Genomic DNA, 26,410 nt, shown 5'->3' on the forward strand with positions numbered 1-26,410 from the left:
ACATACATACCAACCTCGCCCATAAATTCCATTATCAATGCCCAAAGCTAGACTAGAGTCAGTAATAAATCAAAGTTGCATTGGATTATAACCCAGATTGCTAAGTAAATATCCACGAATCTATACTAACACACACAAAAAACTAATTAATAGAAAAGCAAAAAATTCCACACAGAATTCCAAATACACAAGGTAAATTCTCTATCCTAAAGAGTTGTCCTATCAGCATGGATTGCAGGTAGACTTCCTTCCCATTGTACAGAATGGACAGAGAGAAAGAGTATTTCTTCAGTGGACAGACCTGACAAATATTACCTCAGCCAGGAAATAATAGAGGCTGCTAATCCCAGCTAATCCTAGCTACTTGGGATAAGGAAGTAGGAAAATCTTAAATACCTGGGTAGCCTGGGGTACATACTAAGGCCCTGTCGTAATATAAAAACAAAAGATCCAGGTGCTAATGGCTCAGGCCTATAATCCTAGCTACTCAGGAGACAGATCTGAAGACTGAGATTCAAAGCCAGCCTGGGAAGGAGATTTACCTCCAATGAATCACCAAAATGCCAGAAGTAGTTAACTCAAGCGGTAGAGCACTAACCTTGAGCAGAAAAAGCTCAAAGACAGCATGAAGGCCCTGAGTTCAAGCCCTAGGATCAACACACACACACACACACACACACACACACACACACACCACACACACACACACACCAAAGGGGATGGGAACCAAGTATAGGGTACACGGAAATTCTTCGAATTATTGTCTCAATTTTGCTATAAATAAACTGTTCTAAAAATACATGCACTTGATTAAAAGCAAGCACAGATTAGGTGGCACCCCAGTAGCTCGTGTCTTGGGATATATTCACAGAGGTAAAATGGAACTCTGAATTAAGAGAAAGATACATATACAGCAATAGCAGAAGGGAGGAGAAAATAGGTCACATTGCAAAAAATGTGTGCCTCTCCTGTTTCATATTCTTTGAGACTCCTAAGCACTTCTCTCAGTAGGCTGTCAGCTTTGGACATAAATACTGGGGAGCCTCAGCTTATGTCTTCATAGGAGAGTCCAAAGTGGCAGTTCTATGGAGAACCTCAGTTCTCACCACTGGGCTGTCCCTAAGAGCAAAGGACACTTTTCTTCTCAAGGGACAGGATGAGGCTTTTCTCCTGGGACTAGAAATTCATATGAATTCTATTTTTCTTCATGGCCAAATAATGGTTCTATATACTGAAAAAGACGCCCTATGTGTAATGACTTTGTTGTTGTGGTTTGCCAGTCCTGCAGCTTGCACTCAGGGCCTGAGCTTCTTTTGTTCAAGGCTAGCGCTCTACCACTTGAGCCACAGCATCACTTCAGGCTTTTTCTGCGTTTGTGGTACTAGGGAATGGAACCTAGGGATTTGTGCATGCTAGGCAAGCACTCTGCCACTAGGCCATGCTCCCTTCCTATAATTATTTCATCTGAAGTGTTGGGGATTGAACCCAAGACCTCAAGCAGGCTATGCAAGTGTTTTACCACTATGTTACAATCTCTAATCACTGTATCAAGGCTAACAAAATGTCTGCCTGCTCCAAAATAATAAAAATTATAATTCTTTAGCTAGGATGACCAATGTTTAAAAGCTGCAAACTTGGCATACCACAGACTTTGTCTGATCTTCAGCACGGCTACTTAAAAGAAAACAGCAAATTCAATGGCTGGTTGGGTTGAATGTTTAGGTATCCTTTCCTGCTTCGTGGCTTTCTAGAAGCCCCTTGTGTCTTGGTCACAGCTCAGTGGTAACAGGTAAATACTGTGACAGTTAAATACTGTGATGTGCCAGTGCCATAATTGGAAGAAATCCCACATCCCAGCAAACTGCTTCCTGATTATAAGAAGTTGCTTACTGTATGAAAGTCACCCTGAAAATTCTAGGTGAGGATAATTTATCAGTGTGCACACAACGTCTGTGATTACTGATCTGCAAAAGTCCTTAAGGACAGGACAGGATGTGTCTCTGGACAAAGCTGGAAGATCGAGACCTGGAAATTAAATCAAGTCTTAACAATGAAAAATAATATGTAAAGAAGAATCAGAACAACTATAACTGTATTATCATAAGCTGCAGAAAGAACAGGCAGACTGAAGTGATGTGGTAGGAGCTCAAATAAGAGAGTAGCAAAAAGCTCATCTCAGAGACTCAGTCTTCTTCCACATTGTCCGGGTGAGAGGGAGTTCTGGAGGCCTACTGAAGCATTACAAGCAGTCGGTACTCCAGGAAGACTCCCCTGATAAGGATCTTAAGGCTGGTCTAGAAAGCAATGGGGAGGAAAGGGGTTGGTAATTGATTAGTCATGTCTAACACGGGCATAGGAATGGGGGAATACACCAGCTGCCACTCTGGACTCTCCCATAAGCATACAAATATATTAGGCTAGCCAGGCTATTAAATGTCACTCATTTTGCTCACCTTGCTGGGATTCCATGAATACCAACCTTTTAACTAGAATTTGATTTTCCATATGGTCTTTCCCACTGGGGAAAGAATGTGCTGACAAGTTGACATAAGGGTTTCAGGCTGCTTAGCAGTTCTCTCTCCCTTTGTGATTTAATATAGTTGTGGTCTGGCTTCCTCACCAGACTCCTGTGAATTGGGTTAGTCAAGCCCTTTCAGCCTGATTAACTCCAAGTGCACAAAACAGCCTCCGTCTTCAGCCTGTAAAGAATCTGGACTACCAGTTGAGGCTGGCCCGGAGGGTTTTCTCCTTGACTAACTAGCAAGTCTCCTTTATTCCCTCTTTACTTTTTAATTTAAGTGCTGGAAATTGAACACGGGGCCTTCAGAATGACAGACAAGGGCTCTACTATGTTAGTGTTTGCCTCCCTCCCTAGCTTCACTATATAGCTGCCCTTTGCAGATACATTATCAACCACCTAAAGTACCAGTCACCTCAATGCCAGCCAGTAACCCTGAGCCCAGAGTGAGAAGGAGGATATCTGAGAAAAGAGACTCATGGCAACAAAACCAACTTCCTAAGTTCTGTTGAAATAAAATAATAATAATAATAATAATAATAATAATAATAATGGAATGTAGAGGTAGGGCTCAACTGGTAGAGTATCAGCCTTGAGTGGAAAAAGCCAAACAAGACCTGTGAGATTCTGAGTACAAACCCTAGTACCAACATATTTACATAAAACCCAGAACAAAAACTCCCCAAACAAAACCTAATAGAAGTAAAATAAATAAAAAAGGGGGGGAGGAAGGAAGCCCTATGCTCAAGAGAACATGCCAGAGTGACAGAAGAACTGGCAATATTTCAATAGACTAGTAAAGGGAAGATCCAACAGTGCTCATCAGTTTGATGAAATATCTGAAGGATGGTAGTGAAGAAAAGGGCAGGGGGGGTGGGGGGGCTGGGAATGTGTCTTAGTGGTAGAGTGCTTGCCTAGCACACATGAAGCCTGAGTTTGATTCCTCAGTCCCACATAAACAACAAAAAAAAGCCAGAAGTGGTGTTGTGGCTCAATTAGTAGAGTGTCAGCCTTGAGCAAAATAAACTCAGGGACAGTGCTCAAGCCCTGAGTTCAAGTCCCAGAAGTAGCAAAAGAAAAAAAAAAAAAGAAAGGAAAAAAAAGGGATGGGGAAGAGGGGGAGGACAGACAGTATGAACTCTCAAGTTTATTTTCCAGCCCAGTCACTTACTCTTTCTCTAATTTCAGCAGGACATGTCATTTAACCCCTGTGCCTATGTTCTCAGAGGTGAAATGCATTTAATCAACATCGACTTCATGTTGTACTTACTCCATATAGTTGTGGTGAAGATTAATTGAATTAGACAGATAAAGTGCTTAAAAAATAGCCAGTGGGATGGTGCTGTACCACTTGATCCACAGCTCCATCTTGGACTTTTTGTTGCTTAAAGGAGTCTCATGGATGTTCCAGCCTACACTAGCTTTGAACCATGCTCCTGCTTAGATCTCAGCCTCCTGAGTAGCTAGGATTATAGGTATGAGCCACCAGCACTGGGCTGTATGGGACCCTTTTGACATTTCCCTCTAAGCGTTTCACAAGGACTAAGCCCCATCGTTGCCCAGTGGTAACTTACTACTTCAAGCTTTTATTGGCTTTCCTCTCTTTCTCAGTTCACCATTCTCACTGGGAATTCTGGGATCACTTCCCAGATAAATTTCTGGCCCATGAATCTTTGACTCATTATATATGCTTTTGGGGAAACCCCAACTATGTCACGGTTTTAAATTATCTGTTCTTTTACAGGATTGAATTCAGGGCCTCATGAATGCCAGACAAAAGCTCTACCACTGGTACTAAGCCCCTAGTCCTTTTTTTTTTTTTTTTTGCCAGTCCTGGGCTTGGGCTCAGGGCTTGAGCACTGTCCTTGGACTTTTCTCAAGGCTAGAGCTCTACCACTTGAGCCACAGCACCACTTCCGGCTTTTTGCTACGTATGTGGGTACCGAGGAATTGAACCTGGGTCTTCCTGCATGCTAGGCAAGCACTCTACTACTAGGCCAAACTCTCTGCCCGCCCCTAGTCCTTTTGTGTGTATTTTCTTTTTGAGATAGAGCCAGCTTTGGCTGGCTTCAAACAGGTTATTTTCTAGCCTTTATGTCCAAGTAACTGGAATTACAGCCAGGTGCAGTTTTAAATTTCTCATGATAGGATATAACCATCAGGAAGGTATATTCCAGTTTATTAGAGCTATCAAGAAAAGGCTGAGAAGAAGGGCATAGTGGCTTACACCTATAATCCTAGCTATTCAGGAGGCTGAGATCTGAGGATCAAGGTTCAAAGCCAGCCTTGGCGCAAAAGGACCTGAGACTCTTATCTCCAATTAACCTCTAGAAAATGGGAAGTGGGGCTTGGCTCAAGGGTAGGGTGGTAGCCTTGAGCTAAAAGGGCTCAGGAACAATGCCCAGGCCCAGGGGTAAGGCAGTAGCCTTGGGCTGAAGAGCTCAGGAACAGCACCCAGGCTGAGTTCAAGCCCCATGACCTCCCCTCCCACACACACACACAAAAGAAAAGGCTGAGAGCTGGGCACTGGTGGCTTATTTCTGTAATCCTAGCAACTCAGGAGGCTGAGATCTAAGGATCATGGTACAAAGCCAGCCCAGGTGCGAAAGTCCATGAGACTCCTATCTCCAGTTAACAACTAGAAAGCCAGATGTGGCACTGAGGTTCAAAGTGGTAGAGGGCTAGCCTTGAGCTGAAGAGCTCAGGGATAGCACCCAGGCCTGGAGTTCTAGCCCTATAACTGTCAAAAAGAAAAGAAAAGAAAGGAAGGAAGCAAGCAATGCCCGAGCCTGGCACTAATGGCTCATACCTGTAATCCTAGGTCTTACAGGCTGAGATCTGAAAATCAACACCAGACAGGGCATAAATCAGCAGAAAGCCAGAAGTGTCTCAAGTGGTAGGGTGCCAGCCAGCCTTGAGCAGAAAAACAAAAAACTCAGGGACAGTGCCCGGGCCCTCAGTCCAAGCCCTAGAACTGGTCAAAAGTAATAATAATAAAAAATGAAAAATAAAAGGTTGATAATGTTCAATGGTTATTTTATGGGTCAGGGAAAGACTCCAGTGAATGGACATTTTATATCCATCCTTTTTGACTTCAGATCCTTAGATTCCGTATCAAACCACAATCCATGGCTCACATCCAGATCACTGCCTGTTCCTACACAGTCTGAGATCTAAGAAGGATTTTTACATTTTGTAAATGATTGAGAAGAGGAATTTCAGATAGCACTCTAGCACCAGGCTTGGGTACCAGGTCACCAGGGGGAAAAAGTGCATCAATTTAAAAAAAAAAAAAAGGCAATGTAGCACCAAACAAACCATAAATAGCACCCTTGTTTATAGGCATGCTCCTAGATCTGCAATGAGGTTACAGCCCAATACTCTCATTGTAAACTGAACATATTGTACATTGAAAATACATTTAAACCACCTAACCTATGTGTCCCAGTTCAGCCACACAGAACTCTATGGAGAATCATGGTGAACCTCTCATCTGCTGGGCTCACTGAGAGATACAGCTTCCTGCCAATCCCATATCACACAGAAATATCCCACTGCAAACCACTAGCCTACAAAGGACCACAAAGCAAAATCTGCTGGGGATGTGGCTCAAATGGCAGAGCATCTACTTAGTAAGCATGGGGGCTCTGAGTTCAAATCCCAGATGCAGCACAGAAAAGAAATCAAATGTATTGTTTGAGCTGAGTGTACAAGGCACTTTTTGTTAGTTGTGATGGTGGTGACAGGGCTTAAACTCAGGGCCCAGGCACTATACCTGAGCTTTTATACTCAAAGATAGCATTCTACCACTGTGGAGCCATAGCTCTACTTCAGTTTCCTAGTGGTTAATTGAAGATAACAGTCTCATAGCCTTTCCTGCCTGGGATGGCTTTGAACTGTGATCCTCAGATCTCAAGTCTCCTGAGTAGCTAGGATTACAGGTGTGAGCCACTAGCGCCCAGCTTATTTGTGCCTTAAGCACCATATTCTCCCCAGTCCCTGGAAAGCTTCCAGGCACACAGTAGGCTCTCAATAATAAACATATTTCCAGTGAGGAAATTAAAATGTTTCCAATCAGTCATGACCATGACGGCTAGTCTTAGAGAGAAATATGGCTGATCTCCACCTCTGTTGGCTGGGCACAAACAGCAGGAGTTCAAATATAGGCTCTGCCTCTGGTTAGATAATCCTCACCAAGTTCCTGGGCCTCTCAGAGGCTCAGCTTCTTCATCTCCCAAAAGACGAAAATATAGAACTACTAGCACTTGAGTTATTAGATAGGGTACTTAGATATACTACTTATGATCTTGTAGGGTTACACTGTCAGCCACCTCAAGTGGCAATCCATGGAAAGTATTTAGCACTAGTGTTCATTCTGAATACTTCCTGGAGCAATTCTCAAGAGGTTTTACAAAGCTGAGCCCCAGTGGCTCATGCCTGGAATCTCAGCTCATCAGAAGTTTAAGATCTGAAAATCACAGTTTAAAGTCAGCGTAGGCTGGGAGTTTGGCCTAGTGGTAGAGCGCTTGCCTAACATGCACAAAGACCCAGGTTCGATTCCTCAGTACCACATATATAGAAAAAAGCCAGAAATGGTGCTGAGGCTCAAGTGGTAGAGCTCTAGCCTTGAGAAAGTCCAAGGACAGTGCTCAGGCCCTGAGCTCAAGCCCAGGACTGGCAAAAAATAAATAAATAAATAAAGTCAGCCTACACAGGAAAGTCCATGTGACTGTTATCTCCAAAACCCAGACCAACCAAACCCAGAACCAACTACCAAATCCAGAAATTAAGCTGTGCCTCAAGTGGTAGAGTGCCAGCCTTGCTTGAAAAAGCTAAGGGACAGCAACCAGGCCCTGAGTTCAAGCCCCAGTATGGACACACATACACACACACTAACAGTTTTTACAAGATCACAATCATTTTGCAGATGAGGAAACCTCAGCTAAGGGTGAATTTGAAAGGACTGTGTCTGGAGGCTTCCAGCCCAGAAAGTCACACTCTGCTGCTACACAAAGTTGAAGGGGTCAGCCCGGGGCTGTAATCCTAGCTACTCAGGAGGCTGAGATCCGAGGGTCTCAGTGCGAAATTCAGCCAGGCAGGAAGAGTCCCTGAGACTCTAATTTCCAATACACTACCAAAAATGGGGGGGGGGGGGAAGAGGGGTGAGCAGACATAGCTCAAGTGGTAGAGAACTAATCTTGAGCAAAAAAGCTCAGGGACCGTCCCCAGGTCCTGAGTTCAAGCCCCAGGACCAAAACACATAACAATCTAAGTTCTGAACTCTGAACTTTTCTGGAATGGGAGTGAGGCAGAAGCCCTCCTTTCTCTAATCCATCCAGGAATATGTGTCACATACCACCCATCTCTTTGTCCCCTATCATTTAGGACTTCCACCATTCAGACCCAGCCTTAATGGGGTGCTGGCTGGTCACCTTAGTTTGACAGCAGCTGCTGCTACTGCTGCTGCGACATTCTGGATTGTATCATGCATCTGCTGTTCTTTTTGCAAGGGTCCACAGATTAGGACACAAGCTGGAATCTCCTGGGAAGTTTCAGTCCCCCCCCACATCCCAATCCAGAACAATTAGACATCTGAGTCTCCGGAGAAGGAGGAACCATGAAATCTGCATGTCTTAGCGTCCTACCCCCCCCCCCCCGGCAATGCCACTGTGCACCAAGTTTGAGAAGTTGTGCTGCAGACCTGCGCAGCGCTCTAGACCATAACCCTGGGATGGAGGTGGGGGGAGTCCCTTTCGGCAACAGGGACTCCTTCTGCTCTGGGGAAACCTGCTGTGTGGAGTCTGGGGCTTTGCTTTCCCGAGGCCGGGCTCGTGGAGAATGTCTGCCCCTAGGCCCCAGCTCTGGAACTGTGGTTCTCCTCAGGATCCTCTTAGGCAATACCACGTGTGAACGCACCGACTCCTCCGGTTATCTCTGCGGATCATCAGCAAAACCTCACCGCCTCTCCCCACCCTCCAGCCTCTCTCCACCGGCCTCCACGCTGCCCACCCCGACCGCAGAGATTGCAGGGACACGCCCGGGGCGCAGGAATCCTACCTTGGCTGCGGGTGCTGCCCTCTCTCCAGCTCCGTGGGTCTCTGGCCTGCGCCCGGGGAGGCGCCCGCTAGAGCGCAGGCGCCACCTCGTGGACCCGGGGCTGCAACGCGGGGACCCGCGGCCCCGGAGGTGGGAGTCCGCGCGGGGCGGAAATGGGAGCCACGGGCTTCCCACGTGGGCGGCTTTCCAACCCGCCGCGAGCCCCGGGGCGCAGATCCGGACTGGGAAGGGACCACCTTCACCCCTCGAGTGCACTGGGACCCGAGCTAGCTCGACTTTCTCTCCGGGGCGTGTAGGAGCAAACCAGGCCTTGGCCCCTAGCCTGGAATCCACCCTGAGATTTTTGTTTCTTTATTTAATTTTCCTGGCAGGGCTCCGGGATCTTTTCTTTCATCCAGCAGCCTCCAAGACAGCCCGATTTGGCATGGCTTCTCCTTTCAGGATGCCAGGAACATCAGAATATGCAAGGCCAGAATATGCCTGGGAATCTTTTCCCCTTCCTGCAACCCTTTCTTCTGGCCACTTCCCAACCTTTGCCCTCCTACCTCATTTCCTGCTTTCGCTAGGGCTGAACTTCGTCCAACATCTGTGTGTGTCAGTCCAGGTGAAGGGCCTTGGAGACACAATGAGGAACCTCAGGAGGCGGCCACCCAGGTCGTGCCCTCCCACTGGGACGTTAGCATTTCTTTGGATGGGGCTTGGGGAGGGGGGGTGTACGGGGTACCGAGGTCATTTTGCATCCCCGACTCCTCAGTACCAATTCCCGTAGCCACTCCTTTGAGGCAATCCTAAATCCCTTCCCTTCCGATTTCCAACAGTCTTCTTTAGATTCAAGGAAAGTGTCCTAGGCCGACACCTCCTTAGCTGATAATTAAGATCAGATGACACTTGATAAAGTGGAAGTCCCACTGACAGACTGTTTCTTGTTTATTTGTTTTTCCTGTTGGTCATGGGGCTTGAACTCAGGGTCTGAGTGCTATCCCTGGGCATTTTCTCACGAGGCTGGCGCTCTACTACTTTGAGCCACACCACCACTTGTGTTTTTATTGGAGATAAGAATCACAGGGACTTGGCTGCCTGGGTTGGCTTTGAACTGTAATGCTCAAATCTCAGCCTCCTGAGTAGCTAGGATTACAGGACACTGGCCTTTGGCTGCACAGTGTTCTTGGGGCTGGGTTGTTTTTTTTTTTCCCCCTTTCCTTTTTAAATGAGGACATGCCAAACAGGGTTGCAAAAAATGGTGGAAGATTGGCACAGAAAGCTCAGGCCTGTATGCTTAGATAGTTAGGAGCCTGAGAGCTGAGGATGAGACAGTTCAAAGCCATCTGGGTCAGGAAAGACTTGCTTCCACCAAAAGGCTGGAAGTTCAAGGGGGAACAGCTAAGAGATAGCACCCACACCCTGCGTTCAAGCTCCAGTACTGTCACAGATACACACACATATGCGCATGCACACTGGTGGACAAATACTGAGTGCCTACTATATGCTGGGCACTTTTTTACTCGATACACGAACATATTCCCTTCCCTTGAGATCCAACCCTAGCCCTAGAGCAGGCCAGTCACACTATCTCAGAGCTAAATCTCAGTCCAGAATTAGCCCCCTTCCTCCAACCTGTTCAGTAACTGAGTTCTGGAGGGTTCAGCTCAGAATTTGTAAGAAAGCCCTGAAGCCTGGAATCTCTGTTGTTAATCCAGGCAGTTGACTCCGCATTTTTGGGGGAAGGGAGACAAGGTACAGTTGCCAGTGGAAGTTTGAGATCAGTTATGAAAGTGCAGTCTGGGCCTTCAGTCCTTCACCTTAACACCTGAAGCTGCGATTATGTGATTCAACTAGCTCCCCAAATGTGTGTCTTCTCCATCTCGGCACACTCTCTCCTGGGCTCTAACCTGGCTGGATTGAGTGCCAGGAGTGCCAGGAAGACAGATATGTCCCCTAAAAGGGCAAGGGGCATGGTGGACAGAGTAAGGGTTTCACTAATGCTATGACATTGTGTCACTGACAGAAGCCAGTCCTAGCCCACTCCTTGCTGGCTGGTGCCAGGTGAAGGTGAATAGGTCAGCAAAGTGCTGACAGCTCCTGGCAAGTACCAGCTGGCACATAACTTCCCATTCTTTTTCTTTTAAGTGCTTCTGAGTCACTTCCACACATACACACCCTGGCTCAGTCCAAGAAATAGCTTCTTCCCCAACTATCAGGCCCCAAAGCAAGCCTGGACAAATGGATTCTAGCCTCCTTCTTCCACAGATATTCTACTGCAAGACATGGTGGATTGAAGTTGGTAGCATCCTGGTAACTTTCTCTAGGCGCTTTCCCCACATTTCCCCCATCTATCTACAGTGTTGGGGAAACCAGAGTTCTCAACAAGTCTGTTTTCCTGTAGGCTGTCTCTTTGAAGGACAGTGCAGTATTTGCTAGGTAAAAGTAGTGTCGAGAGTAATAAAGCACTTGAACTCAGGGGCTGTCCCCGAGCCTCTCTATGCTCAAGGTTAGCACTCTATCACTTGAGCCACAACACCATTTCCAGCTTTTTCTGGGTAGTTTATTGGAGATAAGAGTCTCAAGGACTTTCCCAGTCTGGCTTTGAACCACTGTCCTCAGATCTCAGCCTCCTGAGAAGCTAGGATTACAGGCATGAGCCACTAGTACCTAGCAAGAATGAAATCTTTTTCATGTCTTAGACACTGAGAATTTTAGATGATTGACTATTGAGTCTTCATAACAGTAACAATGATTTTTCTCAATTTACCAATGAAGAAAAGAACTTATAACCATTCCTAGCTACTGGGGAAGAATCCTGGTTCAAAGCAAACTGGGTAGAAAGTCCATGCACATTTATCTCCAATTAAGCACCGAAAAGCAAGAAATGGACTCAAGTAGTGGAATGCTAGTTTTAAGTGAAAAAGCTAAGGGACAAAGCCCAGGCCCTGAGTTCAAACCCCAGAATCAACAGAAAGGGAAGGGAAAGGAAGAAAAGGAAAGAAAAGAAAAGGAAAAGAAAGGGAAGACAGAAATTGAATAGGTGCCAGAATTCTTGATTTCTGTAATTGGAGCGAAGTCCACATGAGGACAAGTGAGAAGGTGACCATAAAAAGCCTTCACAGGAAGGGAATTTGCTAGAGTCATGATGATGGACATTTAGGCCTCCAGAACTGTGAGAAAATAAATGTCCACTGTGTGAAGCATTTTGATATGACTGCCGCAGCCAATGACTACCGGTGAATACCAAACACTAAGAATGTGTTGTTGTTGCTGTTGTTTTCCCCTTCCAGTAATGAGAATCAAACCTAGGGCCTTGAGCATAAAAGGCAAACACTCTCCCACTATCCCTTGGCTTATATGTTTAGTTTAGTTTTGGTTTGGTTTGGGTTTTTTGGGTGTCATGGGGTTTGAACTCTGGGCATGGGCGCTGTCCCTGAGCACTTCAGCTCAAGCCTACCGCCCTACCCCTTGAGCCACAGTGCCACTTCTCATTTTCTAGTGATTAATTGAAGATAAGAGTCTCATGGTCTTTAGTGCCCCATCTGGCTTTGAACTGTGATCCTGAGATCTCAGCCTCCTGTGTAGCTAGGATTACAGGTGTGAGCCACCGCGCCCAGCTTGTGTTTAGTTTTATAAGGAACTGTTTCTCCAAAGCCTGGATCACTTTGTATCCCCATCTGTGACAGAGGAGTATTCCACTTGTTCCACAGTCTTACCAATACACAGTATGGTCAGCTGCTGCATTCCAATCCATTTTTTTGTGTATATTTTTATGTTCATATGCATGTGTATTCATGTGTGTGTTGTGTCAGTACTAGGACTTGAACTCAGGGCCAGGGTTATGTCTCTTATTTTCACTCAAGGCTAGTGCTCTACCTCTTGAGCTACAGCTCCAATTTTGTTTTTGTTTTTGTTTTTTTTGCTGGTTAATGGGAGGGAGATTAGAGACTCTTGGACTTTCACTTTCCTGCTCCAAGTGGCTTCAAACTGTTATCCTCAAATCTCAGCCTCCTAAATTAGCTAGGATTACAACTAGAGTCACTAGCTCCTGAACTAGAAATATTCTTTTATTATTTTCAACACACACACACACACACACACACACACACAAGTTGGGTGCTGGTAACTCAAACTTGTAATCCTAGTTACTAAGGAGGCTGACATCTGAGGATCGGAACTTAAAGCCAGCCCAGACAAGAAAGTCCCTGAGACTCTTTTTTTTTTTTTTTTTTTGCCAGTCCTGGGCTTGAGCTCAGGGCCTGAGCACTGTTCTTGGACTTTCTCAAGGCTAGAGCTCTACCACTGGAGCCTCAGCACCACTTCTGGCTTTTTTCTATGTATGTGGTACAGAAGAATTGAACCTGGGTCTTAGTGCATGCTAGGCAAGCACTCTACCACTAGGCCAAACTCCCAGCTCCCAATGAAGATTTTTTTTAATTAGCTTATATTAATTATATGGGATAGGGGATAATTTCATGGGTACATCTTCACATGCTTCTGATGTAATCCAATCAATCTCATTCTTCTATTACTTTCCTCAATTCCTTTCCTACCTTCCCAAAACAATTTTAAGTTTTTATTGTTATATTTTCCTAGTTGGAAAAAATTTATTTGGACAGTATTCAGTCTCTTTCACTCTCCCTATTAGACCAAAATCTTCCCACTAGGACCCGGTAGAGTCTATTTCTCTTTTCTCTGCTCCCATTCTCCTAATGATCACAGCTTTTCTTGACATTTTTCTATGCTATTCTCATATAGACGGCATGTATTACAAAGTTATTCATTCTCTGTCTTATCGCAGCTCCTTGCCCTTCTCCTCCTATTTAATCCCTTAGTATGCTTCATGTTCTGTGTTTATCCATACAAATAATAATATATATGGATAGAGAAGTATATAATGCTATATATACTTAAACTCTGGACCTGAGCACTGTCTCTGCTCAATTAGTGCTCTACTACTTTGAGATTTTTGGTGGATAATTGGAGATGAGTCTCATAGCTAGATGCTGTTGGCTCACAACTGTAATCCTAACTATTCAGGAGGCTGAGATATGCGGATCAAGGTTCAAAGCCAGCACGGGCAGGAAAGTTCATGAAACTTACTTCCAATTAACCAACAGAAAACCGGAAGTGGTGATATGGCTCAAGTGGTAGAGCGGGAGCCTTGAGCTGAAGAGCTCAGGTCGCTGTCTCCTGAGCAGCTATGATTACAAGTGTGAGCCACTGGTGCTTGGCTTAGAAGCCATCCATTTATGGAAGGTGAGCAAGGAGCAAAGGATTAGATGCAGCCTTTGAAGCTGGACATCGTCTTTATTTAAAGCTCTACTCTCAGAAACCCGAGGGATCTTCTAGATGAAAAATGCTGTTGTTGCTGGTCCTGGGGCTTGAACTCCAGGTCTGCTTGCTGCCCCCCGAGCTTGTTTTGCTCAAGGCTAGTGCTCTACCACTTGAAGTACAGCTTATTTCCAGCTTTCTCTGAGTAGTTTATTGGAGATAGGATCTCATGAACTTTCCTGCCTGGGATAATTTTAAATCACAATCCTTAACTCTCAGCTTTCTGAGTAGCTAAGATTACAGGGATGAGCCACTGGCATCCAGCAATAGTATTTCTATTATTAAGAGAAAAAAATCATTTAAAATATGTAGCCAGGGCTGGGTGTTTGGCCTAGTGGTAAGAATGCTTGCCTAATATGCGTGGAGACCCAGGCTTGATTCCTTGGTACCACATACATAGAAAAAAGCTGGAAGTGGCTCCAGTGGTAGAACTCTAACTTTGAGGGGGAAAAAAAAGAAGCCAAAGGACAGTGCTCAGGTCCTGAGTTCAAGACCTAGGACTGGGAAAAAGAAAGAAAGGAAGAAAGGAAGAAAAAAAGAAAGAAAGAAAGAAAATGTGTAGCTAACCCGAATGCAGATTATAATTGTTATTTTATCAAATAAAAATACAGATTGTCAGGCTGGGAGTTTGGCCTAGTGGTAGAGTGCTTGCCTGGCATGCATGAAGACCTGGGTTCCATTCCTCCGTACCACATGCATAGAAAAAAGCCGGAAGTGGTGCTGAGGCTCAAGTGGTAGCGCTCTAGCCTTGAGAAAATCCAAGGACAATGCTCATGCCCTGAGCTCAAGCCCAGGACTGGCAAAACAATAAAAAATAAAAATACAGATTGTTCACTTAAATTTGCATTCCAATGAACAAAAATGTTAGTAGGCCTCATACATTATTTATGACTTACCTTTTGAAAAAGATAATTTGATTTTTATCTACAATCCAAACTTTAATAAATGTCCTGTTCTAATACTGTTCAGGTGTTATACGTTCAGTTAATATCTGAATTTCAATTAATATTTTAATTCTAAATTACCTAACACAGAGCATGGGTTACCATCATATTTTTCCCTCTAGAAGTATCCTGACACTTTAGTTTATTGCTGTATGATTGTGTTGAAGAGTAGTTAGGTCAAGAAATCATTGTGAATGCTCACAATACAATAATGAACATAGACTTAGAGCATCAGTCCAACAATACTACAAATTTCTTTTTTTTTTTTTTTCTAGTCCTGGGCTTGAGCTCAGGGCCTGAGCACTGTCCTTGGACTTTCTCAAGGCTAGAGCTCTACCACTTGAGCCTCAGCACCACTTCCGGCTTTTTTCTATGTATGTGGTACCGAGGAATCGAACCCGGGTCTTCATGCATGCTAGGCAAGCACTTTAACCACTAGGCCAAACTCCCGGCAATACTACAAATTTCTATGTCTCAAAAAACTTACACTAGCCCAATACTGGTGGCTCATTCCTGTGATCCTAGCTACTCAGGAGGGTGAGATCTGAGGATTATGGTTCGAAGCCAGCCTGGGAAGGAAAGTCCATGAGACTCATCTCTAATTGATTACAGAAACAGCTGGAAATGGAGCTGTGGCTCAAGCGGTAGAGCACTAGTCTTGAGCAAACAAAAAAAAGATGCAAAGGGGCAGTACCTTGGTTCTGATTTCAAGCTCGAGGACTGCACCCCTCCCCCCATTCTCCCCCCAAAAAAGAGATAGAAGTAGAGCTGTGACTCAAATGGTAGAGCATTAGCCTTGAACAAAAAAAGTTAAGGGACAGTGCCTTGTCCCTGAAGTTTAGTCTCAGTACTGCCACACAGACACAGACAGGCAGACACAGAAATCAAACTAAATCTAGGTGCTACAGTCCACAGCAATAGTCCTATCTACTCAGGAGGGTGAGATCTGAAGATCACAGTTCGAAGCCAGCCTGGGCAGGAAAGTGTGAAATTCTTATCCTCAAATTAACCATCCGAAATCTGGAAGTGGAATTGTGTGGATCAAAGTGGTAGAGCTCTAGGGGCCGGGAGTTTGGCCTAGTGGTTAAAGTGCTTGCCTAGCACGCATGAAGACCCGGGTTCGATTCCTCGGTACCACATACATAGAAAAGCCAGAAGTGGTGCTGAGGCACAAGTGGTAGAGCTCTAGCCTTGAGAAAGTCCAAGGACAGGGCTCAGGCCCTGAGCTCAAGCCCAGGACTGGCAAAAAAAAAAAAAAAAAAAAAAAAAAAAAAAAAAAAAAGCCAAAAAGCCCTCAGGGACATTGCCTATCCCCTGACTCCAAGCCCCATGACCCCCCCCCAAATTACACTAAAACATTAATGCAGAGTTCTAAACTGTATAAAATAAAAACATCTTCTGTTTTCAATATATATATATATATATATATAGAGAGAGAGAGAGAGAGAGAGAGAGAGAGAGAGAGATAAGGTTTTACGATCATAGTCTTGATATGCTCGAGAATCTTTGGAAAACAAAAGGGTTCACATTTTTATTTTATACTAAGCCCTACAGATTATATAACCAGTCCTGAGTATCCAGGCCAGCCAAAATTTTCTGGCTCTGATCATTTGGCAGAGGGCCCTTGGTCTGTTCTTGCTGACCAGGCCTCTAACTCGTCCAAGCCCTATCTGAACATTTCTCACCTGCTCCAGTGCCCCTGCTGCCTGTCTCTTGGGCTGAAAATAATTAATATGCAGACTTCACCAGAAGGCTGTTGTTCTAAGATGCCAATTTCCAAGTGAGGGTTTGCCTTAATTATGGCCTCTGAGCTGGAGGTAAATGGTGCCTCTCTTTCCACCCTGTCAACCCCCTAAAGTGTACTTTGGCATTTGTGTGACAGATGTAAACAAGTGGCACCCTATTATTTCCCTAATTGTCACTCTGCTAAGTCTAGTTGGCAAGAAGTTGGCTCAAGCAAAGGTGATTTATAGGAGAATTTTTATCACATTCTTTTCTCGTGTGTGTGTGTGTGTGTGTGTGTGTGTGTGTGCACGTTTCTCAAGCATGGGCACCAGTATTTTGGGGATTTGAACTCAGGGCTCAGGCACAGGGTGCCCCCAATTTAATTTTTACTCAAGACTGGCACTCTACCACTTGAGCCATAACTCCACTTCCAGCTTGTTGGTAGTTAACTGGAAATACGAATCTTATGGACTTTTCCAGGCTGGGGCTGGCTTTGAATCATGATCCTCAAGTCTCAGCCTCCTGAGTAGCTAGAAGTACAGGCTTGCTTGGCCACTCGTGCCTGATGTGTGCAAGTGCAGGGAGGGGGAAACTTGGTGTGGGGTGATCATAGGCTCTGGGGGGCAGCAACTTTTGGCTTGCTGAGCCTGGTTGATTACTAAGCAGCTCATCTAACTGGGCTTGATGATTTCAACTCTAAAGAGGGATTGTCCTTCCTCATATTGGGGTGAGGAGTAGCTAAGAGGCTTTGTGTGAGGTATGAGGATGTTTAAGAACCCAGCCCCGATTACCCTTGATGGTTGTACGCATGTGCAAGGGCATCAGGCACCAGCCAGGAGATTTTGTTCTCTGAGTATCTTCCAACTTCCCAGAAGGGGGTTGGAAGGACAGGATTATCTGTCCGAGTAAGAGTTAGGAAAAGGAAACAGTGGCTCACCCTTGTGATCCCCAGAGACTTGGGGAAACACAAATAGGAGGATTGCAGCTCAAGCTGGCCTGGTTACAAAAACGAGTGCCTAGAAAGTGAGCCAGGCAGCAAGGGGCTGACAGTGTAGCTCAGGTAGTAGGGTGTGTGCCTGGAGATCCTGAGTTCAATCCTCAGCACCTAAAAAAGAACGAGAGAGAGAGAGAGAGAGAGAGAGAGAGAGAGAGAGAGAGAGAGAGAGAGAGAGAGAGGTGGAAGCTGACATCTTGGGTTCAAATTGTAGTTCTGCTATTTCCTGACTGTTCAAAATTATATTATTATCATTATTGTTGTTATTATTTTGCCAGTACTGGGGCTTGAACTCAGAGTCTAGTGCTGTCCTTGAGCTCTTTTGCACAAGGGTAGCATTTTACCACTTGAGCTACAGCTCTACTTCTAGCTTTTTGGTGTTTAACTGGAGATAAGAATCTCACAGACTTTACTGCTGGGCTGCCTTTAAACCTTGATCCTCTAACGCAGCCTCTTGAGTAGCTAGGGTCACGAAGGGACCCCTTTCTTGACTTCCCCTAAAATCCATCCCCTATAAGCATTTCTCATCTTCATGACAAAGGAGTACTTGACTCAAGGAGGGGGGGGCTGTCAGATTACAAGAGCAGCTAAACCAGGTGGAGTTACCAGATTTCCTCCCCCTCCTGCCAGGAAACTCCCTCCCTTTCCTTTGTCCTCAGAGCAGTGCCCCAGAAGCCCACCCAGATCATAGGTCAGCTCAAACAGCAAAGGTGTCAGTGGTTGCCCCAGCCATCACTCAAGTATGTTGAGATTCCATTGGCCACCTGTGTATGGCCCAGCCCAACCACATGGCTATATAAAAAAACCACATGGCCTATAAAAGTATCCTGTGAGATTAGAGGGGTCGCTCTCTCCCTCACATCTTAGAGACAATCCTGACCAGTCAGCATAATTCTTGATGCTAGACATGGAATAAAACTGTTTAACTTCCGCTTTTGTGTCAGACTTGTTCCATTGGTAGCGGACCCTAATATTGGGGGACTAGACCCTAACAGTTACAGCCATGCCCTGACTGGCTCACAACTAACTATCTTAGATGATTTATTATCTCTGTCTCCATGTCTACGTTTTTGAAATGATTAGTCTAACCACCTCTCAGGGTTATGAACCATATAGAGTGGGATTTGTATTTGATAGGGAATATCACCTGGTGTGTTAATTCTCTACCACTTGAGCCACATCGGACTTCTGGTTTTCTGGTGGTTTAATTGGAGATAAGAGTCTCATAGACTTTCATATCTGGGCTGGCTTTGAACTATGACCCTCAGATTTGAGACTCCTGAGTAGCTAGGATTACAGGCGTGAGCCATTAGTGTCTAGTTTGTTAATTCTTTCAGTTACTTGTTTGGGTAACCAGGGAAGCCAATTAGAACTCTCTATTGTTTGATGCTAGGTGGAGCTGGCATTCTAGGGTAGCTTGAGTGACCTCCAAGCAGGGTGTCTGTGAGTTCCCCCACTGAAGGTGACTCTGGGACCCAGAAGGAGTGCCCCAGATGGCAGGTTGTATAGTAATACCTTTTCACTTGTGAACGTGCTAATTGGTGTTTACAGGTAACTAGGTGGGGATGCTCGGCAGGGGAAGGGCAACCTGCAAGAAAGGTAAAAGCCAAACAAAAGAGAATTCCTCCAGTGGAGAGAATGGGGCACAGATCCTAGAACTAGCCAAGTTTGCTGGGAAGGCAGCAGGCCAATCCCCCAGGGCTTTCTTTGTATAAGGTGTGTGTGGGGGGGGGGGGAATCCCCTTGTTGCCATAGAAACCACCTGTTATCAGCAATGGTCCAAAGGGTTATTTAGCTCTGGAGTCTGAGGATCTTCTTCCTTTCAGAAGGTTGGAGGGCATCTGGCTCTGCATGTCTTGCTGAAATGGGCTGTCACTCCAGCAAGAGCACCGAGGTGGTAGAAGAGTACCAGAAGCCTGGAGACCAGCCTGAGGGTGAAGAATCCAAGCCAGAGGCTGGCCTAGAGGCTACAGATCACAAAGATGCTTCACTGAAGGAGGGCACCCCTGAGCAGAAGAGCTGAGCTGCTTTTCTCCAGAGCCCACTCATCCCTGGAACCATTTTTGACCTGTGAAGTCTGACACAGTCTTTACCCTGATTGTCTCTGAAGAGAAATCCTGCAGGATGAGATTTTGGCTCTGGGACTGACCTTTCACAGACTTTAAATTTTGGCGTTGTGTGCAGAAGATGAGGCTGGAAGGTACCCCATTTCCCCAGCATCTGGCAGAGATGACAAAAGCTGTTGTCACTATCTTGGATCTTTCCCACAGAATGGAAGCAAGCAGCATCTTCCATTCTGGTAATTGGCCAGAGAGCCCCACTTGCCTGAATTTCCCCAGTTCAGGAGGTTCTGGGACTGTGACATTGCTACCTCTTTCTTAATCTCTCTCATTTTTTCCCCCAACAGCTGGCTGCATAGCCATTATCCTCGACAGGAAGGCTTTGTATTTGCATGAATAATTTAATATGTAACTTGCAGTCTTGTTGATGAATTATGAAAATGATCAGGATCCAATGGAGCTTTCGTAAATGCAAGACAGCAGGCTATGGTCAGCCAGCCTGTTGGGAGGAATGAAGAAGGATTCGAGTTCCCGGTTAAAATTCTAGAAAAAAATCCCTCTTCTAAAATTGCAGTGTCCCCTTCTGGCCCAAGTGTCAATTTGGATGCTCTAGCATATGAATTGTCTGTATCCAGCCTTCAAAAAATATTTCACTGTTTACTAATGTATCTGTCAGCCTTTCTTCCCCCAGCCCCCAATGTGTTTTGATTTTAATGCAATCCCAAAGCATTTTCATTTGAAATCAAATAGACATGTTTGCAAATAAATGATGACAGTACACATTTGAAAGACAGTGTAGGGATGTGTGATTAGAGGATTGGCAGGAAAGGGTGGGTGCAATTCTGTGGAAACAGGAGTAAGCTTCTGCTAGTGTCAGGAATGGCTTGATGTAACTGGCACAATCTTTGTGATATGATCTAGGAAAATGGATTCATTTTTTCATTAAAGCATTAAAAGAACTTGGGTGCAGGTACCCATAATCCTTGCTGCTCAGGAGACAGAGAGTTGAGGATTGCAGTTGGAAATCAGCTTGGCAGGAATGCCTGAGAGACTCTTATCTTTGACAAACTACCCAGAAACATCCTGAAGTGGCATTGTGGCTTAGGTAGAGCAGCAGCCTTGAGTACAAAGAAGCTTAGGGACAGTGCCTAGGCCCTGAGTTCAAGCTCCAGGACTGGCAACAAACAAAAAAAAAAATTAAAAAGTCACGATAGGACACATTTAATAGGTCATATGTTGGCGCCATTACATTTGATCTGTATCTTCCTCACAGTTTCCCTAGCAATTGTCTTTTACAGGTGTGGAAATTTAATGAACTGATGATGATGATAGCCTGCCACTTTAGAGAGTAGGGCCTAGATTTGCAGTTTTTGATAGTTTTTTTTTCTGAGAAGATTTTACTGGGTAGCCCAGGCTACAGATTTGAAATTTGAACTTATAAAGTGGTCTTGCAAAAAGATACAATACTTATTGAATGCTTACAAACAATCATGCCAATGTCAGGATTTGGGGATACAAAAAAAAATATTTCAGTCATAGAGTCAATGATGCACTTCTGTAAGCCCTGTTAATCAGGAGGCTGAGATCTAAGGATTATGGTTCAAAGCTAACCAGGTCAGAAAAATGTGAAACTTTTATGACAATTAACCACCAAATAAAAGAAGTGGAGGGGCTGGGAGTTTGGCCTAGTGGTAGAGTGCTTGACTAGCATGCACAAAGACTGGGGTTCAATTTTTTGGTACCACATACATGGAAAAAAGCTGGAAGTGGTGCTGAGGCTCAAGGACAGTGCTCAGGCCCTGAGCTCAAGCCCAGGAATGGCAAAAAAATAAAAAGTGGAGCTCTAGCTCAAGTGGTAGAGTGCCAGCCTTGAGGGAAAAAAAGTCAAGCAAGTGAGGTACTGAGTTCAAACCTCAGTACTGGTATATACTCACACACACACACACGAATAAAAATTTTAATAACTTGATTTTTCTTTTTAATCTTCATGTAATTTCTTCTGTCTTATAGTACTTGCAAACTGAATTTTGTTTTATTACTATTTGAATCAGAGAAAAGATCTCAATTCTGCTAAAAGACTAAGATTTCATTCATTTACCTGTCTGTCATATTACCATATAGTAGTTATATAAGGGGGAGGATTTATTGAGATATTCCCATACATGTATGCAATGTATTTTTTACTAACTTTAACCCCTTTTATCCTTGGACTTTAATAGAGTATTCAGGAGGGAATTCTTCATGAATAAACAGCAAAATTTAAAGTTCCTGTAGAGGCTGTGCTTTAAAATAAGAACTTTTTTTCTTTTTTTTCCTGGTACCAGGGTTTGAATTCCGGATCTTTCACTTGCTTACTTGCTTGCTTAGCTGATGATGTACCACTTGAGCCATGCTTCCAGTCTCGCTTTTTGCTGGTTATTCTGGAGATGGAGTCTTTCAAACTTTTCTGGCCAGGATGGCCTCAAACAGAAAGCCTCCAGACTCCTGAGTATCTGGGATTAGAGGTTTGAGTCAATGGTTTTCAGCTAGTAGCATTTTTTTGAGCTCAAGCCCAGGTCTGGTGAAAAAAAAAATACCCAGAAAAATGAATAGGACATTGTGTTTGATTTTCATGTTTTGATACATGGTCTTGTTCTTGCTGTATGGTTCAGGTGGATCTCAAACTTGAGGTCTTTCTGACAGTGCTGAGATTACAGGCATGGCCTACCACACTTTATTTTATTTTATTATTGGGGTAATGTATAGAGGAGTTACAGTTACATTCGCCAGGTAGTAGGCGAATGTGTACTTCTCACACATTGATACCTCTTCTCATATTTTTGTCCCCATTTCCCTCCCCACACCTCTCCCAATTATCTTGTTTTCCTCCTTCCCTTCTCTATTTCAAATAAACATATATATGCCAGGTAACAAAGTTAGATACAATAACAATATGAGATTAACCAAAGCTACCACACTTTCTCAATAGAGTAATGCCCAGAAACTTGAAGCCCCCGGAAGGATCACCCGAGACCGAAGATCAATGCAAATTGCAATGAGTCGTTTATTGACAAGCTCGAGCACAGGTCTCTGCGCACTGATAGTCCAGTGCAGACCAGAGGCCACGTGCACAAAGTTACAGCACCTTTAATACATTCTTTGGTAGGGGGCAGGTCCCAGTAAGCACTGGCACTTCTGGTCCATTAAATGACTGGCGCATACAAAACGGGAGGAGAGTCGTGACTAGTCATTGGTCGGTTTAGCGAGCTGTCGTGTTTTGAACTGATTGGCTAATGGATGAAGGGACAGACCCAATATGTGATCAATGGAGAAAACCCGACAAGGGGCCAGACAGGCTAACAGGCTTGTGCCTAGTTCGCTGGCCCTCGAAAATCCGACCTTGTACAAGTATAAAAATACAAATGAATACAAGTATAAAAATACAAATGGCTAATCATAGGTTTATAGAAAATATATAGATATTTTCTACGCTCCTCATTCCCCCCCCCCTTTTTTTTAGCCTAGTCAAATCTTGGACTGTTTACCTCAGTACAAACGGGGTGTAGGATCGTCAGTTTTATAATTCTGATCCTTTTTTTAAATTTATTTATTGTTTTTACTAAGGACATCATTTCATTAATTACACATGGTCCAATCAACAGTAACATTAAAATAATCACCAGTGGACCAATAATGGCTGAGATTAGAGAAGTTGCCCAGGGGGACCAGTTGTACAGTCTCTCATCTCATCCTTGGGACCCCTGTCTCTCCCTTTCTTGTTCATCTAATCACCTCTTTACAGCTGCCAGGCTCTTTTATGACCCCGGCGTGGTTTGCTCAAAAGTAACTTTTTTTTTTCCAGGGTGACACTCAATCTCTAGGAACAATATCTAGTCCTCTTCTGTTCTGGAGGACAACTTTAGCTAGGGACCTCAGTGAGTCAATGAGCATGTCGACTGACTTATGCATAAGTCTCAGGCCAGCATCTGTTTGGGACCCAAGAATGTCAAAGTCCATTTCTGGGACCACGTTCTCAATAGGACCTTCTCTCTCTCTCTCTCTCTCTCTCTCTCTCTCTCTCTCTCTCTCTCTCTCTCTCTCTCTCTCTCTCTCTCTCTCTCTGTCTCTCTCTCTCTCTCTCTCTCTCTGTCTCTCTCTCTCTCTCTCTCTCTCTCTCTCTCTCTCTCTCTCTCTCTCTCTCTCTCTCTCTCTCTTTTGAGACTACCATACGTGATTGTTGTAGAACAGAAGGAAAGAAAGAAGAGGTAAAGCAGTTCAGCCTGAATCTTAACTATAAAATGTTCCATTTGCTTCTGGCATCTTCTGAGAGTTAGGTAGCAAGGGCCTCATTGGTTGGCTCAGAGCCCTGTTTAGTCCCTGGGGTGCTGAGCTTTCTGTGTGTCAGGAAACAGGCCTGTGCTTGCAAGCTGGGGATGGGGAAGTTGGAGGCCTTTCTCTACAGCTGACTGGGGTTAGGCCAAGATCTGGGAACTGCCTTAATTTTTATTTTCTATTTTTTAAAACATACTTCTGTTCTCGTATTCCTCCTAATGGAAATTCACCCAGCAAAACAGGACTCTGCTTGATGGGAGATTCTTACAATGTGTGCACTCAGGACTGTGGAATGAGTTCTCAGTTGCTGGTGAGGCAGGGTAGGGCTTGTTTCTCTGGCTCCTGAGTGGCTAAACTTTCCAGTTTCCTACCACAGGAAGGAGGCTTTAGGGCCTGAGAGGGCCAGAAACTGGGTGGTTTGTTTCTTATTGTAATGGAGGAAAATGCTTCTTCAATTAAGTTCAATCCCTCTGAGGGCTCTTAAGAACAAAATTCATGCCAGGTGCCAGTGTCTTTATCTTTCTAGCTACTCAGGACACTGAGCTCTGAGGCTTGCTATTCAAAGCCAGCCTGGGCAGGAAGGTTTGTGAGACTCTTCTCTCCAATTAACCACCAGAAAACTGGAAGTGGAACGGTGACTCACAGTGATAGCAAGCTAGCCTTGAGCAAAAGAGCTCAGGGACAGCATCTAATCCTGAAGTTCAGGACTAAACCAAAGGGGGAAAAAAATTCCTCACTCACCTCCAGCTATAGAAGACATGCTACCATGTGGCATACTACGTGCCAGGAAGTTAGCCAAAAAAAGCACTCAGTGTCTTTTTAAGGACATTCTTGATATACCAGTAGGGCCTGGTACGTTCATTCCCTGAGATTCAGAAATACCTTAAGTACAAGGTAAGAATCAGGATTATGCACTTTCAAACTGGCTTCCACCTCTAGAACGAGACTGCCCAAAGTGTTTTTGAAGACCTTCCTCTAGTTTACTTCCCAGATGACTTGAAGAGGAATGCTTGTTTATTAGATAACTTATCCATCCATCCATCTATCCATCATCCATCCATCCATCTACCTGTCCTTTCAGCATTTAACTTGGATTTTTCAATTACAAGAGTCAACAAATATCTACATTGTGCTTGTGTGTACACATTGGCATTAATTATTCTTTTGTAAAGCCAAGTCAGAAGAAGACATTTAATTCCTTTTTAGGAAGAAATTTAGGGCAGGTAAGTTGACTTTGATTCTTGCATCTGGCAAGAGAAGAATTTGAGCAAGACACAAACATAGTTAATGATGATGCTAAAGTTTATTAGGAAAGAAATATTGCAGAGAAAGGACACATAACATAGACATGCTACAAGAAGATGGCACTTCAAACCAACTCCAGCTGTATTTTGCCGTCTTCTTCCTTACAGAGCTCAGGCTTGGGTTAAATGGGAGAATTGGATGGCTTTCCAATTTGTGAACCTCCTTTCTGTTTAATATGTATATATATATACATATACATATATATATTCTGACTGATATATACAGTCATATATGTGTATATATATATGTACATATATATATATATATATATATGTGACTAACCAGTGCCATATTGGCCAGGCAGTGGATAGGGAAATGAGCTTAATTGGCACTATCTTATCTTCAAGGTGGAGGAAGGTGAAGTCCTACCTCCCAGGTAAGGGGCATGCCTTAATTCCTAGAGGCAGGGGAGAAGACTTAGGTGATAGGTTACTAGACCTGTCAGTCCTATGTTTGTTTGTCGGGGACATTCTCCCCCTCCCTGAATTCTTAGTGTAAGAATGTGCCTGCATCTTGTAATTAGGTCACTAAGCAACACATGCCTGCTTGTGTTGGATATGCAAACATCCTACCACCTGGCCTCTACCTCAAGCAAACATCCTACTGCTAGACCCCCTCCCCCGAGCAGTTCCTATACCCCAACCCCCTCCTGCCTCTCCTGAAGAGGCATATAAACCCCTGTGTGAAAAATAAAATTTGCAGCTTGATCAGGACGCTTGTCTTGCTGCCTTCTTCGTGTCTCCTGTCCCTTTCATTCCTCCCTCTAGGTTCTTGGCCCTGGTTGACGACCCGCTGGACGGGACATTTGTTTTTCACATGAGTTTGTATGGTTCAACCTAAATTTGTATAGCTCAACTTTGATTTGTACATTGGGTAGCTGTTGGAGGACAGACTCGGGGGAGACAGATGGGGAGGAATGATGGACTGGTATTCATGCTAGAGCATAAATACCAACTAACAGAGCATTGCCTGATCTAGGAAATATGAGGGGTTGAATTTCAGAGACATGAAGTTCGACTTGTTCCTGGGATACAATAAAACTGAGGTCAAGCTTGGTGGTACATCCCTGTAATCCCAGTTACTGAAGAGACTGAGGCAGGAGCATCACACATTTGAGCCTAGATTGGTTAATTAATATAGCAAGACTCCTATCCCCAAAAGTAGAAGTGAATGAGTAAAA

The 26,410-nt window shown here is 44.4% G+C and overlaps 1 protein-coding gene across 2 annotated transcripts; it reads left to right on the top strand.

The window, feature by feature from the left end:
- Positions 1-18,975: 18,975 nt before the first annotated feature.
- On the top strand, positions 18,976-20,274 carry Chd9nb (CHD9 neighbor). Of its 2 annotated transcripts, none has more exons than XM_090357043.1 (2): positions 18,976-19,105; positions 19,381-20,274. In XM_090357043.1, the coding sequence occupies exon 2, from the start codon at positions 19,419-19,421 to the stop codon at positions 19,575-19,577; it is 159 nt and encodes a 52-aa protein (XP_090213169.1). In that variant the 5' UTR covers positions 18,976-19,105; positions 19,381-19,418; the 3' UTR covers positions 19,578-20,274. The 2 variants fall into 2 exon arrangements, with proteins under 2 accessions (XP_090213169.1, XP_090213170.1); XM_090357044.1 differs by having other exon boundaries at positions 18,987-19,016.
- The last annotated feature ends 6,136 nt before the right edge of the window (positions 20,275-26,410 follow it).

The sequence above is a fragment of the Megascapheus bottae genome, chromosome 24, assembly GCF_031878675.1.
Source record: "Megascapheus bottae isolate mThoBot1 chromosome 24, mThoBot2.hap1, whole genome shotgun sequence".
NCBI classification, from domain to species: Eukaryota; Metazoa; Chordata; class Mammalia; order Rodentia; family Geomyidae; genus Megascapheus; species Megascapheus bottae.

Bases quoted from the DNA above. Each gene is read 5' to 3' on its own strand.
- Chd9nb (XM_090357043.1), top strand. From the start codon at position 19,419: ATGGGCTGTCACTCCAGCAAGAGCACCGAGGTGGTAGAAGAGTACCAG.